General features: G+C 30.7%; 1 protein-coding gene across 1 annotated transcript in view; it reads right to left on the reverse strand.

The window, feature by feature from the left end:
* The window catches only part of LOC143255606 (actin-related protein 3-like), a 94049-nt gene that overhangs the window by 71801 nt on the left and 5332 nt on the right, over positions 1–16916 (reverse strand). Inside the window, 2 exon segments of the mRNA XM_076511495.1 lie at positions 2098–2222; positions 16348–16403. Coding sequence (XP_076367610.1) covers positions 2098–2222; positions 16348–16403 — 181 coding nt within the window.

Consider the following 16916-nt stretch of genomic DNA (forward strand, 5'->3'; position numbering starts at 1 on the left):
AATGTTAGAAATGGAAACATCTACCTCTTGCAACTTGAAAATGAAGAACAGGTGTGCATTCAAAGAAGAATCAGAAAGACAGTATTAACTGTAATAAAAATCAAAAAATCATGCAAAAGTCATGCAAAACTTTTTAAAAACTAAAAGAAAAAATTAAAACACCTGTTAAAATCAGTGGTGTTTGAATAAAATTAATTTTGAGTGCAAGTATTTATGAAAATGTACTGCACATGAAAACTTTATCACCCTCCTATTGGTGTGCATTACCATTACATGATGAACACACGTTCCAATGTTATTCATGTCAAAATGCAATTTGGAAAGATAATTCAATAGTGGCATGTACAAAATCTCAACACAGCCCAAGAAAAATAGCTACTGTGTGCAGAGAGGTAAGTGAATCATTTTTGAAACAAAAGTAACTAATTGTACACTGTATAAGTAGAGAACAGGGTGCATTAGAGTTAGAGGTAAAAGTAATGGATGGTAAAACTAAGATTGCCTTAATGAAATTGTTCTTTATCACATTAAAAGAGTTAATTAACAGATTTGTACAATTATAAATTACTTGCAAAAAATCTTGAATTTACTTTAAAATAAAATTAACCTGGTATTCAAAATACAGTAGTGCAAAGCTTGTTTTAAAACATTAGTTTAGTTTATGAACCATGCATAAAATTAGATAAAACAATTTCTCCAACATGGAATCAGGAAAATAACTTATTTGGAATGTTCATACTTCAAAAATGAGAAATTTAAAAAAGTATTTTGCGGAAAATTATGAAGTTTGTCATTTGATTAACAATACTTGTATCAAAAAAGGTGATGTACTTTGTATCAAAACATTTTTTCAGAGCAAGTTCTGGTGAACTTGTCTGATGTAGTAAAAAAACCAAGACAATTTCAAACTGAATATCAGTAATATATTGCTCACAAAGTTTTGTTATAGTCTTTCTTGCTTCATACTCAAGTATGAAAATTAGTGTTTAAATACATATAAATTACAATTCATGAGTAGATGTATTCCATTGGTATTCCTTATATCAGAAACCCTGCATTTATCAGTACAAAGCAAATATTTACCTGAATGATCTAAAAATCTTGAAATTGTTAACAAGTCTTTAAATTTATGAGTAAAAATACTAGTTTAAAAACTACTAAACAGCCAATGTTGCTGTTATTTTTGCCTAAAGGTCATAAGTTATCTTTTCACAATCAAAGGTGTTACGAGTGATAATTTGCATTTAAATTGTTTTTAAAATATTACAATATTTGTTGAAAATTCATTTCATGTATTTCAAACATTTACCAAGTAGAATTGATAAATCTAAACATGCAATACATATAGAGCATTAAATGATCCATTATTTGATGGAACAATTCTACAAGGTCTGAAAGATTTCTGACCAATTGAACTGATGATGAGACAGAAGAAAAGCTGATTTCAAGGTCTGTTTCTCATAAGACATTAAATACACTAACCACTGAGTAATGCAAGGTACTTAGCTAAAATTAGAATTCAAAATTGATCTAGTAATTACAGGGATGTGAAAGTGAAAAAAAAGTTTGAGGAAACACTTTAGTAGCACAAGGAGCAAGCCTTATAGGGAGAGCCATGTGTTTTATGATGCATATGTTGAAAATCTCTCATTCATATATAATTTGTTACTTTATAAGTTTTCAATCTCAATGTGTGACAGCATTTAAGGGGGACAGTAAACTCATCACCTGCTTCTAGATGATTTGCTTGAGTCTCAATCATGACAGTTTTGGGGTGAAACAAAGGAATTACTATGGATCTGCAGATTTTCATACCCCTGTAATCAAACATACCCACCTAACTGCATGTACGTAAAGTTAAATAAATGATTAGAATGAATTGCTTCTTCAGCTGGGTGTTCTTGCTATTATTATAGATTGTAATATAACCAGATACATACACACAGTAAGACTAATAATAGAAACACTATTACATAGCAATTAATAAAAAAACAATTGTTTAAATTCACATCAAAAATAGTGCTATTATTACTACAACTGAATACAGATATATTCATTTTACACACACACACACACACACACACACACACCCATTACCTTCACAGCATATCCTGATGCATCTAAAGCCTCATCTCCAATATAAAAATCCAAGTCTTCTATTCCACGTCCCAGTCTTCGAGTAGCCTGATCACCAATTTTTGCAGTCTCTTTTATGCCTATGGCTAAAATAGTTTGACAAGTTAAAGAAACAAATGAAACATTAAATTTTAAGCCTTTACTTATGGCTTTTATTTATTAAAAACATTTACATTATTATCAAAAACTATTCTAGTAATTTTTTTATTGAACTATACAATACAGTGTCTTAGTTCCTTGTTAACTGGGCTATTAATTACAATAAAAGCTTAAGTTTTCCCAAAATCATAATAATTGGAATCTTGCAGCAATGCAGCTAAGGTCTAAGCTAATAACTACTTACTTCTAAACTAACAAAAGAAATATTAGACACTGCCATAGTAAATTTTTGTACCTTGATTTTATTCCAAATAATAAAAATGTAGCTAAACTTTAGAGATGGGTTTCAAATTTAGTATTGTTTGGGATATTTACAGATCTTATAAGCTTATTACAAAATTGACTTTTTAGTCTTCTATAGTTAAAATTCTCAAAAGGAAAAATATTTTTCACTGTTAATATCTAAACCAAGTGATAATGAAAGCAAAACAACTGTACAAGTAATGACATTTTATAGTTTTTTTCTAATAGGGTGGATGGCCTTTGAAATGAGTTGCCCTCAGATATGGTAGATATGATTTAAGATAAGATTTAACTCTGGGCTTGCTGGATGTTTTATTCTTATTTTAAAGTTTAGTGAAGTAGATGAGATCACCAACATGGTCCAAATTATATTTATGCATACATAACATTGATTAATCCAAAATACTATACATATTACAGTAAAAAGTTGTCATTTCACACAAAAAATACCAATAATCTGATTAGTGTTACCCTGCTAACTTTCAAAAGGGGTAAATGGTATACTATTGCAAACATGAAATATTGAAACTAGTTTGGAAAGGTTAGGCAATCTTATTAGTTATTAATACAATATCATAAATACTTTCTAGTGTTATTCTTATTCCCTAATGGTTTTCAAATTTGTAAGATATATATTTATAATGCATCAAAAGTTTTATTTTGCAAAATGAATTGATGTTATTTCACATATTTCTGTCAATTCTATAGATATGTAAAAATAACAAAATAAAAATAATTACATCTGGTGTATGATAGACCCATTTGATCTGCCACAAGTAGTATGCTAGCAATACTACAATACATTAACAAATCTGGAGTAAAGTTTGGAACATGATATTACACTTTCTTCACAAAAATTAAAATAGAAAATAATTGTAATTTAAATTTATACTACATTATTTGACTCTGTATACCCTATGCTGTGGGCTGTAGTTTTTCTCAAATGCACATTAACACAGCTTAGGATTGCAAATTAAAGAATAAAGTAAAGTATCAATGATGATGTGTATATAATATTTGTAAAATGTACAACTTTTTGAACTTCCCAGTTACAAACCTAAGAAATAAAATTTGTAATGTAGAACTGGTTCACTGTACAATACTGAAAAAATATATTTAAATGTCAGTTAAAAGAGCTTAATATTTCATAACTATACATCTTTAAAGCAAACATAATATTGTTGCATTAACCCTTTCATCAATTTGATTAACTATCACTCAAAATTTTATTCCACTATTATTTTAGCAATTTATAACATGTTTGGTAGCAAACTGTATATTATGATACAATTTTGTCTTCTACATCATTTAATATCTGAATTTAAAACTAAATATTTAAAAACACATCAAAACATCAGTTTTTGTGTGTCACTTGGTATTTTGAATGTAGCACTGGTTCAAATTAGATGTTTGTAATATCCACACAGTCTCATTTTGTATGAATTAGGAACTCAAAATTACTGATACTTAAAAGCTAGAATATAATATACAAAATCCATTATCTTTTCCAAAATATATCTGTGTGTAAATAAATAACAAAGCTCAGAAAAGCTTCCTTAATGGTTTCCCAGCCATTTAAAAATCTAAATGGATTGTTTCTTTCTTTCAAGACAAGCCTATGTGCTGACAAGTTTTTAGTATTTTTTTTAAACCCACATAATTCCATTATTAAACTTGATAAACTATAATAAATTTCTATAGTATCAGCATAGTACTCTATTTTGGTTTTTCAAATGTAACAAGAGTATTTGTTTTACTTTATTAACTGTTGTGTTACAAGAAAAACAATTTTTAAAATCTTATTTACAAGTTATCACATGTGTACACAAGTATGCGTGCACCACAAATGAAATGTGAACATATTTTACTTCTACTTTAGCTAGTAATGGCTGAAAGGTTAGTATAATTAAAAAACAAATATATAAAAACATTAAATATTTGTGTTTGAGTTATAATTTGCAGTCATTCTTGAAAAGAAAAAATTTACTCACTAATTTTTGATGGTGGGTAGTGAAATCTCTCAAACGTACAAACATTCCAATATAATAGTGAAAACAAAAGTTTCTTAAAGACATTTGATAAGTATCTGAAAAGACAGATTTCAACCTTGTATGCATAAAAATGTTTAATCTGAAAAAGAAACATTACTCTGCACATTGCCTAGTCAACAATTGGAAGAAATTTTAAGAGGAAATCTTTGATTAACATATATTTTAAAACAATTTAAAAACCCTCATATGTGATGTATAAAAGTCTTGTGATGTTTACTAACACCTGCAAAGGGCAAATGCTTGCTTGATCTTGATTTTCCATATGAATACGGACCGCGAAAGTGTGGCCTATCGATCCTTTTGATTTTATGAGTTAAGCAAAAACTTGCTTACATTACCAAAAATTATAGTATAATTAGTCTTGTGGATACTTTTCTGGTTATCAGCTGGGTAGATTCCACCCAACCCATAATGAAAGGGTTAAGTGAATGATAAGGGTATAAATCTTAGTTTAAATGTTAAACAATGCAGTTCCATTGTGTGCAAGATACAACCTAAAAATTTAGGAACAAACAAGTAGCTTGATTCTAAATTACAATGTTTGAAGTCTGAGGACAGGGTATCCCACAAGTTTTTGTTTTTGCCACTTCCTAAAAACAGACATTGAAGTCAATTTTCACTAATTCCAACTATGTCAGAAATTTAGAGTGGTTACTAAAGAAAAATGAAGTTTGTATGTTAGTTTAATTTTTTTCCCCATTCCAAATAACTTTTTGCTAATAGCCTATGAACACTTGATAATATTATGTATTGATTTTATAGCACATTCCCGAGTTTCTGTATTTGCTTTTGTTAAAATTTTACAACAGTGGTATGATCATTTACTAACAAGACAGCTTTGAGACAAGACAGCTTTGAGAAAAGCAGTAATACAGAAACAAGCTAAAATGATTCGACAGTTAGAAGCTACTGCCATTTTATTGTCAAGATAGATAACATTTTTGATGTTTAATAGTTTCTGTTAGTTAATGTTGTTAGTGTTAAGTGCCACCATGCAGTCACCATTATGTTTGTTTATAAAATGTAGTAATTTCACACTAATCTTTTATAAATCAAAGATTACCACTAATTATCTAACTGTAGTTGTGGGTATATATTAATATATAATTATGCACTAGTTAAAGAAATTCATTTGTTTTTCAATTAAAATATTTATAATTGTTACTTACCCCCTTAATTGAACGTATTATATAAAATTTATTTATATTAATGCATAGCATGGGTTACAAGTGACCTGCCAAAGTAAGAAAGAATTAAGGATAATGTTATGTCTAAACTACTTTTATATAAAAGTACACAAAAAAAATGGTCACAATACCAAATAAGTAACAAATATCCATGAATACTACACTATCAGAGATCATATGTAATAATTCCCCGAGTAAAATATCTATAATTTGTTTTTAGTAATAAACAATGGTTTTTAATTTGTATAAATGTACAAAAGAGAAGTGTGGTGCATTTCACACAAGATACAAGTTTTTTTCCCATTTTTAGATGTAGCGCATAAACATCTTTTCTATTTGGAGGCTGTAGTAGTGTACTTTTATATTCTCACTGTATTCTTCAGGAAATTTTTCTGCATCATACTGTTTCAAATAAAATGGCCTTTCATTAAAAATAATTGTAAAGTGCTGTTGTTTTTTGTGTATGTGCAAGTATGTATTGGCAAAGATTAATGTGATGCATTCATAAAGATAGATCATTTAAAGAAGTGAAAAATAATTAGCATTAGTTTCAAACCAATCATGCAGGTAAAGGATCATTTGTAATCACAGCTTGCATTTAAGGGTTAAATCTTATAATGGAGCTTGTTATGTAGAAATCCTAAATTTAGGTGTTGTAAACTGTCACAGTTGTTATTGCCAATCAAAAAAAACTTATTACTCAACTGTGATGAAAAAGTACAAAAATATGGTTCAGTTAACCAATAAAAATTATAAAAAAGGAACAAGTTTCCTATATAAAACAACCAAAACTGGAAAAAATGTCTGTAGTGAAAATCTCAGTGCTGCAACAGAAAAGCAAGACACTTTCACTGACAACTGCATCCACATGAAATACTTTGATAATATATATATATTTCATAATAATAGCTCAAAAAAATTTCAATAAAATTTTGTTTAAGGATAGTTGTGTATATTATTGATTTTCAAGTAAGAGTATATTGTTGTAGAACTGCCATAATTCCAGAAAATGCCAAGTCTGCTAACAACCTGCACTTGTAAGCAAGAAAGAGCTACAGAACAAAATGTAACATGACAGTTTTCTTAAAATATAATCAAATATCAGTCATGAACTGGTAAACTAAATATTAGTGAAAAGAAAGACTTACATTTCATCATTTTAGGCTACTCCTTTTGAGCAATTTTTAGGTAAATGTTATGTCAAAGTAATTATATTTGTGACCAAAATCATTTGCACTATTTTAATTCAAAAACCTATGCTTTATGCCATTCACTTTCTTCACTTCAAAACTTACAAATTCTGAAGTTACATTTCATTTTTATATATTTTTTTTAAATGTATAAAAATAGGTTAACCATTTTATATAAATCTTCTGGCTTTGTTTTCAACTTAATTGATAGTTTATTTTCTCTACCATAATTATATATAGTCAATTTAGCCAATCTTATAAGCATTACAAAAAACTGAATTTAATCAAACTTATCACTTCACTTTAGGTATGTAAGAGACACTTGTTATTAAAAACAGCTGAATTTAACTGTCAAACTGACTAACTCATAGAAACTACATAATTGGCACTGTTACAGAACACATTTGTATAGTGGCAGTTATAGTAAATTGATAAACCAGTTATAAATATAATGCAAGTTTCATGTAAAGAATATACTGCATATTCAACAATCTTGACCAGTCTTTTATTACTATGTTTGTTATACATTATTTTCATTAGGTTTAAATTGATTATCATGTTACTATATTAGGATAACTTGCCTCTACATTGAGAATACTATTACATGAAGGTGTGTGTGTGTGTGTGTGTGTGTGTGTGTGTGTGTAACATGGTTATTTTAAACAAATGCTACTTACTACATTAAATATAAATTGCTAAGTGAACCTTAATACATGTATTCATGTTTATTTAGATATAGCCCTAGGATTTAGACAAAAAACTAATATATTGCCTATAATCAACCAACTTAATTACTTTCTCAACCTTAAGAGCATATTGTGGTCTGAAAGCCCAGTTCAAAACACTATCAAAGCTATTAATCAAAGTTAATTATGCTTGACATTCTCATCTTCACCTCCAATCTTTAAATTCTCTCTCATCTCTAATATATTGTTTGTTGCTTGACAAACACTAGACTGACAATTTTTATGAATCTGTTGGAGTGACATATTCTAAAAAGTACAAAGTTTTTAGAACACAAGGTCTCAAAGTATTGAAGTCAATCCTTTTCTAGGAATCCAAGGACATGTCCTCCCACATTCTGTTTTTGCAGATAAGTGAGAAAATCCTCTCATAATTTGCACTGCTGTGTGGTATATTACAAGGATAAACTTCTAAATTTAAAAAGTTTATCATACTTAACCTTTTGACATCACACTTACATTCAGTTGCTGGAGGCAGAATGTACCCTATATAGCAAATCAAAAATCAATGGGTTGAAATTGCCTAGCTCATTTTGATAATACTACACTAACAATGTCTGCTAGCTCACCAAGAAATCTCTGCTCAAGGCAATTCATTATTCTAAGCCAAAGTTCATCTCTTGCAAATAATGGCTTGGAATTTTCACATTAATCTAATCAGTTCTAAAGAACAATTTCTCTGACAGCTGTTTACATGTTCTAAAGTTGTTATGAAGTGGGAAATTCATCTTCATATATTCCAAAGCAGTTCCATAGTAACTTCTTGCATCTTCATAGAAGATGTGGATTCCTTTCTCAAGTATTGCACGGAAAAGATCACTCCACAACCAATTATTGCAGTGTCATTTTATGTGAAATTATCTTTAAAATTTAGAACCAAAATATTTGAACAATTTCAAATTGCATTGAGCATAAAGTCTTGAGATCATAGTTTCAAATTATACTTTTCAACGATTTGAAACAACTGTTCAGAAATAATGCAAGAAACCTTGATGCAAGTAACCAAGTCTTTTTTCTCAAACATTTTACCTGGTGATTTGGTATAATTTGTCTATCTTACAGCAACTATTTCAGATCTAGGTCCCTGCCCAGGAAACAAATTGACTGCCTGCACTGGAAGTTTTCCTTTGTATTTTTCTAAAAAAACTTTTTCCCCACTTATCTCCAATATGCATAAACCAGACTTTACCTTCATATGGATTTTGTTTTGTTTTCCTTTGTTATAATTAGCCTTATTAATGGAACATTCTTCTTATTCTATTATCTCATTTAATTGATAAAACCAAATCTATAGCATATCTTTAACCCTTTCATAACGGACTCAGTATAATATATACAAGACAGTCTACACATTTGCACGTTATGTATGTGTTATATAAGTTAATACAGCATGTGCATCTTCACCAAATTTGATAAACTTTTAGTAAATATTACAAGTATTTTGCACTGCACTACAAAAAGTTTGATTTTTAATGAAATATTTTTTTTTACTAAAAAGGTGCGTATGTGAAAATAGAGTGGTTTATTATTAGTTTGAATATCAAATGATTATGTTATGATTAAACAAACTATTTTGTCCCAGAAATCTCATTTGTGTAATATCTAAAACTTCCTAAATACATTTCAAACATTTATTTCCGATCATGGCTAGATAACATTACATAATTTGCTTCGATATGGTGCACTCATGCATCTTGTAATATACAGTAAGATTTCAGTTACACATTATATATTCATATAGATTACTGCTATTTAGAAATATATTAAAGTAATTGTCCTCAAAATATAGAACAATAAATCAAGAACTAAAGCAAACAATTCTCTTTTTACTATGATCTTCGAACTCAGTTGCTTCAGGATTCAGATTGCAAAGCCTTTTAAGATTTCGGATGTGGAGGATATAAAAATTAATTATGGTTTTATGCATATACAGTTGAATAATAAAAAAACTCATAACTGTACTAATACTATAGAATTCCCCTATAATTTAGTAAGCTTAGTAACCAAGCTGTATTTCAATTTTAAAACATATGAAGTTAAAAGCAGACTAGACACCTTTCAAATCAAAATCTCAAGAAGAACATAATAGCTTTTTGACATATTAGAAGTGGCCAAGAAAACCACTAGGGGATATTCTAAGCTGTCAATTGGGTATTTCCATCATATATTGAAGTGTTTCCAAGAAAAGAAAGAGGTGAATAGGACCCACTGTGTTTGATCAAGTTAAGCCATATCTCAGCAAAATAAAAATATACAAGGATATTATTTCATATTCTAATTTATATGAAACTAGAATATAGTATTTTGATATCAAACATCTAATTTTAAACAGTGTTGTATTCAACATACTACATAACCAACTAAAATGTATATTTAGTCGAGCTTTTTTAAGATTTACTTTTAAATTAAGAAATTGAATCATATACAATACTAAAGTTTGAATTATAATCTAAAATTTGATCCCAATCACATTGACATAACTTCATAAAACAACAGATGAATAAAATATTGGAAGCAAGTCAATAAATGCAATAGCATGGGCTTTGATTTATAATCCATCACAAAAGGGTTAATTATTTGTTAAATAAAATATTTATTAAAATTATATTGGGGGGGGGGTATATATAAAAAAAAAGTTTGTATTTTTTAAAACTGTTCCTAAAAACAAAATCCTTTCATGAAATTATAGAAACTAATTGAAAGTTTCCTGCTGGAAGTTCAGAAGAGTCAAATCTGACAGCGGATAAACTTAGTTTGTACTATGTCTGTGATAGCATGTACTGTTAGGGTAGTATGTAAAAATGGTTTTGAGGGACTGGTAGACTTCAAGTACCAGCACAGTTCTTTAGCATACAGTCAGCAGTCATTTTACTAGGTACACCTGCTCTTTAACATAAATATCCAAACATAAAATCATGTGCTGCAACATGACATATATAGCATGCAGACATGGTGAATAGGTTCAACTGTTGTTTGCCCAAAATATTAAAATAGGGAAGATATGCAATACAAGTGACTGGCCATGGAATGATAGTTAGTACAAGACATGGTGGTTCTAGCATCTCAAACTGGTATTTTCATGCACTACAGTATCTAGATTTTACAGAGAATAATGCAAAAAACATCTAACAAGTGGCAGTTCTGGGGAATCTTGTTGACAAGGTCAGAGGAAAGTGGGTAAAATTGTTCAAGCTGACAGAAAAGGCACAAATACTCAAATAACCACTATTTACAACAGAAAAGGCATCTCTGAATGCACAATGCACTGAACTTTGAAGCAGATGGGCTAGTCACCAGTATACCATGCCAGGTTTTACTGCTGTCAACTAAGAACAGGAAGACGAAGTTACAGTGGGCATGGAATTACCAAAAAAGCTGGATGACTGAAAACTGAGAAAATGTTACCTGGTCTGACAAATCTCAATGTCTGCTGTGACATGATGATGATGATGATAAGAGTCAGAATCTGACATAAACAGCATGGATCTATCCTATCTTGTGTTAACAATACAAGCTGGTGGTGTGAAAGATTTTCTTAGCACAAGTTAGACTCCTCAACATGAATTGAGCATCATTTGAATGCCACAGTACACATGTTGCAAAGCATGCATCATCTCAAGCTGGTTCCAAAAACATGACAGTGACTTTAGTGTGCTTCAATGGCCTGCACATTCCCCAGATCTCAGTCAAGTACAGCCAATTTGAGATGAGATGGAGTGGGAGGTCTGCAACATGAATGTGAGGGAGACAAATCTGCAGGAAATGCACAACACCAGTGAGCTGGCACAGATCAAGTTTAATGTTTTCAATTCCTTGTTGAACCAAAACTGTTCTGGAAGAAAATAGGTCCTACACACGTATAGATAGATGTATCAAATAAAGTGGCTTCCGAGTTTATATTCAATTGCCATGTCACTGTTTATAAAAGTGAGATCAACAAAAGAAAGAGGAGATGGACAAGCTGGCAAGATAATGTATGGACATTCATGGAGATAGAGTAACTGGAAAGTACAAGAATATCATCTAGTTAGATCTGGAACTAGTTAGTTGTCCATAAGTAAGTCTGCCAAAAGGTTACAGCAGATTAGACAGAAGGGAGAAGGAGATAGGTTTGTTATAAAATGGGATATGTTGTAAAAGAGTACACATCCTTCACCAGCAAAGAAACTTCAACACAAAGCAGACAGAACTATTTACAAAGTTAGTGCTGGTAAAAAACAAGAAGACTGAATGGTACTAAAGATCCTGCTGCTAGAAGAACAGAAGACAGCTCCTCAAATACAGTATACAAAGAAAGCATAACTGATCAATAGTGCCAATAGTAATTCGAGCATGGGACAAACGAAGTATCAACAAGCCATAATTTGTTAGTATGTGAAAGATTGTTGAAGATAAGAAAGTAAAACCTTCTTAAAGACACTGACTGCAGTGGCGAGATTCACACAAGTATCTAATGATTAGATGAAGGTTAGGTACACCAGTGTGTGTGTGTGTGTGTGTGTGTGTGTGTGTGTGTGTGTGTGTGTGTGTGTGTGTGTGTGTGTGTGTGTGTGTGATAATTGATAGGATAGTGAGAAAGTTTATCCTTGACAAAAATAAAAAAGGTAGATACTTCATATTATATAGGAGATCTTGAGGCTATATGTATCAATGCACCACGAAATGACTGGAAATCTACCAGGCAGCAAGGATTTAGAGGAACCAGACAAAAAGAAAGTTGCCAAAAGGAACTGCAGTCATCAAGAGCTCAAAAGGTAAAGGAAGAAGTATAATATGAAACCTCTTAAAGTTTCAGAAAGAGAACTCTACTGCAGTTGAATGGAAGCTGAAGAAAATACAGAAGGACACTTCACTGCAAAAAAGTTCAGCAGAGTGCCCAAACAAAAGAGAAGACAGAACTGAAGACCAGAAAGGAGAACTGAACTAGACTTATCAAAACAGCTTTAAATGGGAAAGTCAAACCCAAAGAGTCAAATATTTCTATAACAAAAAGGTCTAAAGTCAACATTGAGGCAGAACAAAAAAAGTTTGTTTTGTTATATGCAGACAAAGTCATGCAGCACTGTAAATGATCTTTCATAGTAATGGTCAACAGAATGCACTGCAACACTAAAATAGAAGAAATAACCAAGGTCATATCTATCTGTTCAAGAGATACTTTGAGGGGGAAAACGGGCCTTGTGGGTATAGCTACTGATATATAAATGGATACAGCAGGTGTGGCTGACAGATGTAGAATTTAAAGAAAGTGACTTCTTTAGAGAAGGTAAGGACCTAGTATGCCTTAAATATAAGACAAAGACATCCACAAATAAAGTGACCAGTAAGAATGAATACCAACTGTGTCAGGTGTACAGACAGATTAGAAAATGCAGCCTCAGGCAGTATGAGGTTTGGATGAAGAGAAGCAATCCTGTTAAGGAGAGGCCCTACTAGAAATCCCTACCCTAGAAGAGAGAGAAAGGCATTAAATGTTAGTGTACACTACATGAGAATAATCAGTATGTCAACTACAAAGTTTTCATACATCGTGAAGAAAAGTGCATAAATACTTTTCTTATAAAGTGGTTTATGTCGTGATATAAAACTGTTTAGCCTGGATATTGTTTATTTTATGAGTGAATACTGTACACTTTAGTACTTATTTTATTATTACTGTTAGGAGTTATAAAGTAGACAATTATTAGAAGTTATGTTTAACTCAAATGATAAAACAGCAAGGAATAAACAAATAGTACAAGATGAGCAGGGTGGTTGTTTTTGACAAAGCAACTAGATACCAAACATGTAGCAAAAATGTGACAGTGAAATTCTACAAAAACCAATTTTTGTAATGATGCTGTTTAACATCTGGGGTAAAATCATAGAAAAGGTGTTTAAAGTGGTGCCACCACTTACAATTGGAACTATGGTAGAGATGAGCAGTAAACAGCAGAAAAACAAAACTGATGGTACAAGATTAAAGTTATGGTCAATGAAACTTCAAGCATGAAGGTAACTACAGAAGTGACATTTTATAAGTCAGATTAACAGTAGAAGAGGAAATAAGAATTTCTTCAAACAAAGTATGGTTCTTAGTAATTGAATTAGCATGAATGAATTTTAAACAAAAACAGGATATTCTGAAAGAGCAATATACAACTGTGGTAAATCATGCCAAAATTTTAAGTGAATTACACATGGAATGCTTGTGTGATATGCAGCTGGGCTTGTCAAATGAAGTTCTAAAGTAATAGGCTTAAGTGCACTTTTGACAAGAAGAGAGATACTGTTCTCAATATTCCTGCAATTTCTATAGTGTAAGGAATTTGTTGCACATACATTAAACTAGTTTTAAATGTATGTAGTGAACACAAGTACGTGTTGTTCAGTTATCATTGAATTTATTAGCTAAAAAGTGAGATAGCTGTTACAGAAGAATCCTAAACCCAACAACACAGTATATATTAGTATAGAGGTAAACGTTTGGTTTGTTTTGAATTTCGTACAAAGCTACACGAGGGCTATCTGCCGTCCCTAATTTAACAGTGTAAGATTAAAGGGAAGGCAATTAGTCATCACCACCCACCATCAACTCTTGGGCTACTCTTTTACCAATGAATAGTGGTATTTACCGTCACATTATAAAACACTCCCACAGCTAAAATGGCGAGCATGTATGGTGTGACAAGGATATGAACCCAAGACCCTCAGATTACAATGCAAGTGCCTAACCACCTGGCTATGCTGGGCAAGTGAAAGTGTTTAACAGTTATCACAACAGATAATGGGATTGTATAGTACAGTATAATAATTTACAATTTGTTAGTTATTCAAATGTGTATACTAAACCTTATTTTAAAAAGTTTTACATTCTCTACTTGAACAATTTCTTAAGGTTTATCAGCTCACATGAAGCAGCAACTGAGTATAAAAAGGTCATAACTAGAAGAAAAATTATGTTTAATAGTCAAAATCCTAAAAGAAAATTTGAGAAAATTAAAATCTTAATATTTAATTCATAAGCATTTTGTTTATGAAAGACTTCTAATGTTAACCAATAACCTGCAAAATGTTTTAAACATATGCATGCATTATCAAAATTCATAGTATAATTACAGAGATTTTTATGGTTATGATTTGAGTGCATTTCACCCAACCTGTAATAAAGGCATTAACTACTTTCACCACAAAATGTAATAGATACATCAGTGTGAAGCATTTTAGGTTCAAACCTGCTTCAATATGACCATGACAGATACAAAACACAATGTGTTAAATATTTGCTATTTTGGCAGATAAAAGATCTTTCAACCATCCCTTGAGATTAGCAAGAGGAATATCTCTGGAAGAGTAAGAATTCCAAAGAATAAAATAGATTGGAACATGAACCATGAAAATGAGTAGAATGGCTCAAAGAACGATGAACCACATGAATGGGACAGAAAAGATTCAGAATAGAAAGAATAGTATGAAGAAATAAAAGGAAACAGCAATAGCAGACATCTCCCATGGCCTCTAGTAAAAAGAAATAGAACCTTGGCTGAAGATATTACAAGAAACAAGGAAGAACTGCAAGACAAGGAGAATTAAGAAATAAAAGGGAAGGGAAGCAGCAAAAGAATAGACAGAACAGAATACATGATAAAACCCAAATTAAACAGATCTTCCTGGTAACCAGCCATATCTAAAAACAAGTCTAAGTCAAACAACTAAGAATTAAAAAGAAAGTTTGGAAGTAGAAAAGAAATGGAATAAAACATGACAGACCAAATTTCCTGAGAAATATTTCATTTTCCAAAAGATGGAATCAGGTAAAGATTTTTCAGACCATAATATATACATGTTATAAATAAAAGATGCTGTTATATATACAGATGGATTTGCCATATACAATCATCAATAGAAGTAAAACAGGAATGCTTTGTGAAAATAGCAATACATACAATGTGACAAGAGCCAGTGGGAAAATGGAGGTCGTGATTACTTATTACATATCAAGATTAGTAAAAAACAAGGTATTCACACAATTATTAGCAACAAGCACTAAAATAATGTTGTAGAAAATATGAGCTGGATCAATTCAATGGAGAATGGCTAGTCACTCCTTAAAATAAGATTTAAAAAAACTGACATGGATATCTTGTTTTGGCTATGCCAAAGTAAAAGGGAATGAAAATGCAGACAGACTGGCTGGCACTGCATCTAACAGGTGTCTAGATCCGCAAGAAATAGGATGCAATTACTATAATCAACAATAAAATAGAATCCCAAATTATGAGCCATTATTTAAGAATGAAGTCAAAATAAGAGAGTTATCACAGCAAGCAAGAAATAGTTAGTGATGGAAATCAATAATCCACACATACTGCAATGGACACTGGAAAGGAAAGAAGAGCAGATACAGATGTGTCCAAAATGCACTGATGCTGGTTCTATCAACTTGGCCACACCCAAAACCACTTCAATGGAGCCATATCATGTATCCAACTTCATCAAAAGAGATAGTATTATTGGCATGTATTACAAGCTTCCATTTTGCCTAAAACTACTGGAACTTCAAAAGAAGTAAAATATTTAAGAATAAAGAAACTTTCACATTAATGACAAAAAATGTTTAGGCACTCTTAGCTGTTGGTAGTTAATAAAAACAACTTACCAGAAGGAATGATAAACTGAGGTTCTCTATTCCCAGCAAATCCAAGTTTAGTATACCTGTTTAATAAAAGAAAAAAACATTTCATAAAATGTAACAGTTAATATTTAAAAAGCAACATTGAGACTTTCAGGGTATTATTGTTATTGAAAAAAATGTGTTCTGCTTAAATTATCAATTTTTTAGTATTCAATACAAAACATGTAATTAATTGTTTATTACATTTTCAGTGAAGCCAGTATTTCAGTTTTAAGCATTATTTACAGAGAAAAGGAAATTTTTTTTGCAAGGGTCAGAGAAATCTACTTGCCTTCACTTTAGAATCTTGCAAAATACACATACAAATTGAACTTTAGGATTTTGCTTTTATTAAAACAATGAACAAACAAAAAGAACAAATAAAAGCAGTCAAATATGCACAAGTATTTATGTATGGAACAAAAAAAAGATAAACTAATTCACTCAAAAAAAAAACTTATCAAAACTTAAGTGCAAATTTTTATGCACTACACTTGGCAAAAACAACATTTTACTATAAATTTGTTAGAAACTAGAGTTCATAATTGTTTTTC

The sequence above is a fragment of the Tachypleus tridentatus genome, chromosome 7, assembly GCF_004210375.1.
Source record: "Tachypleus tridentatus isolate NWPU-2018 chromosome 7, ASM421037v1, whole genome shotgun sequence".
In the NCBI taxonomy this organism is placed as follows: Eukaryota; Metazoa; Arthropoda; class Merostomata; order Xiphosura; family Limulidae; genus Tachypleus; species Tachypleus tridentatus.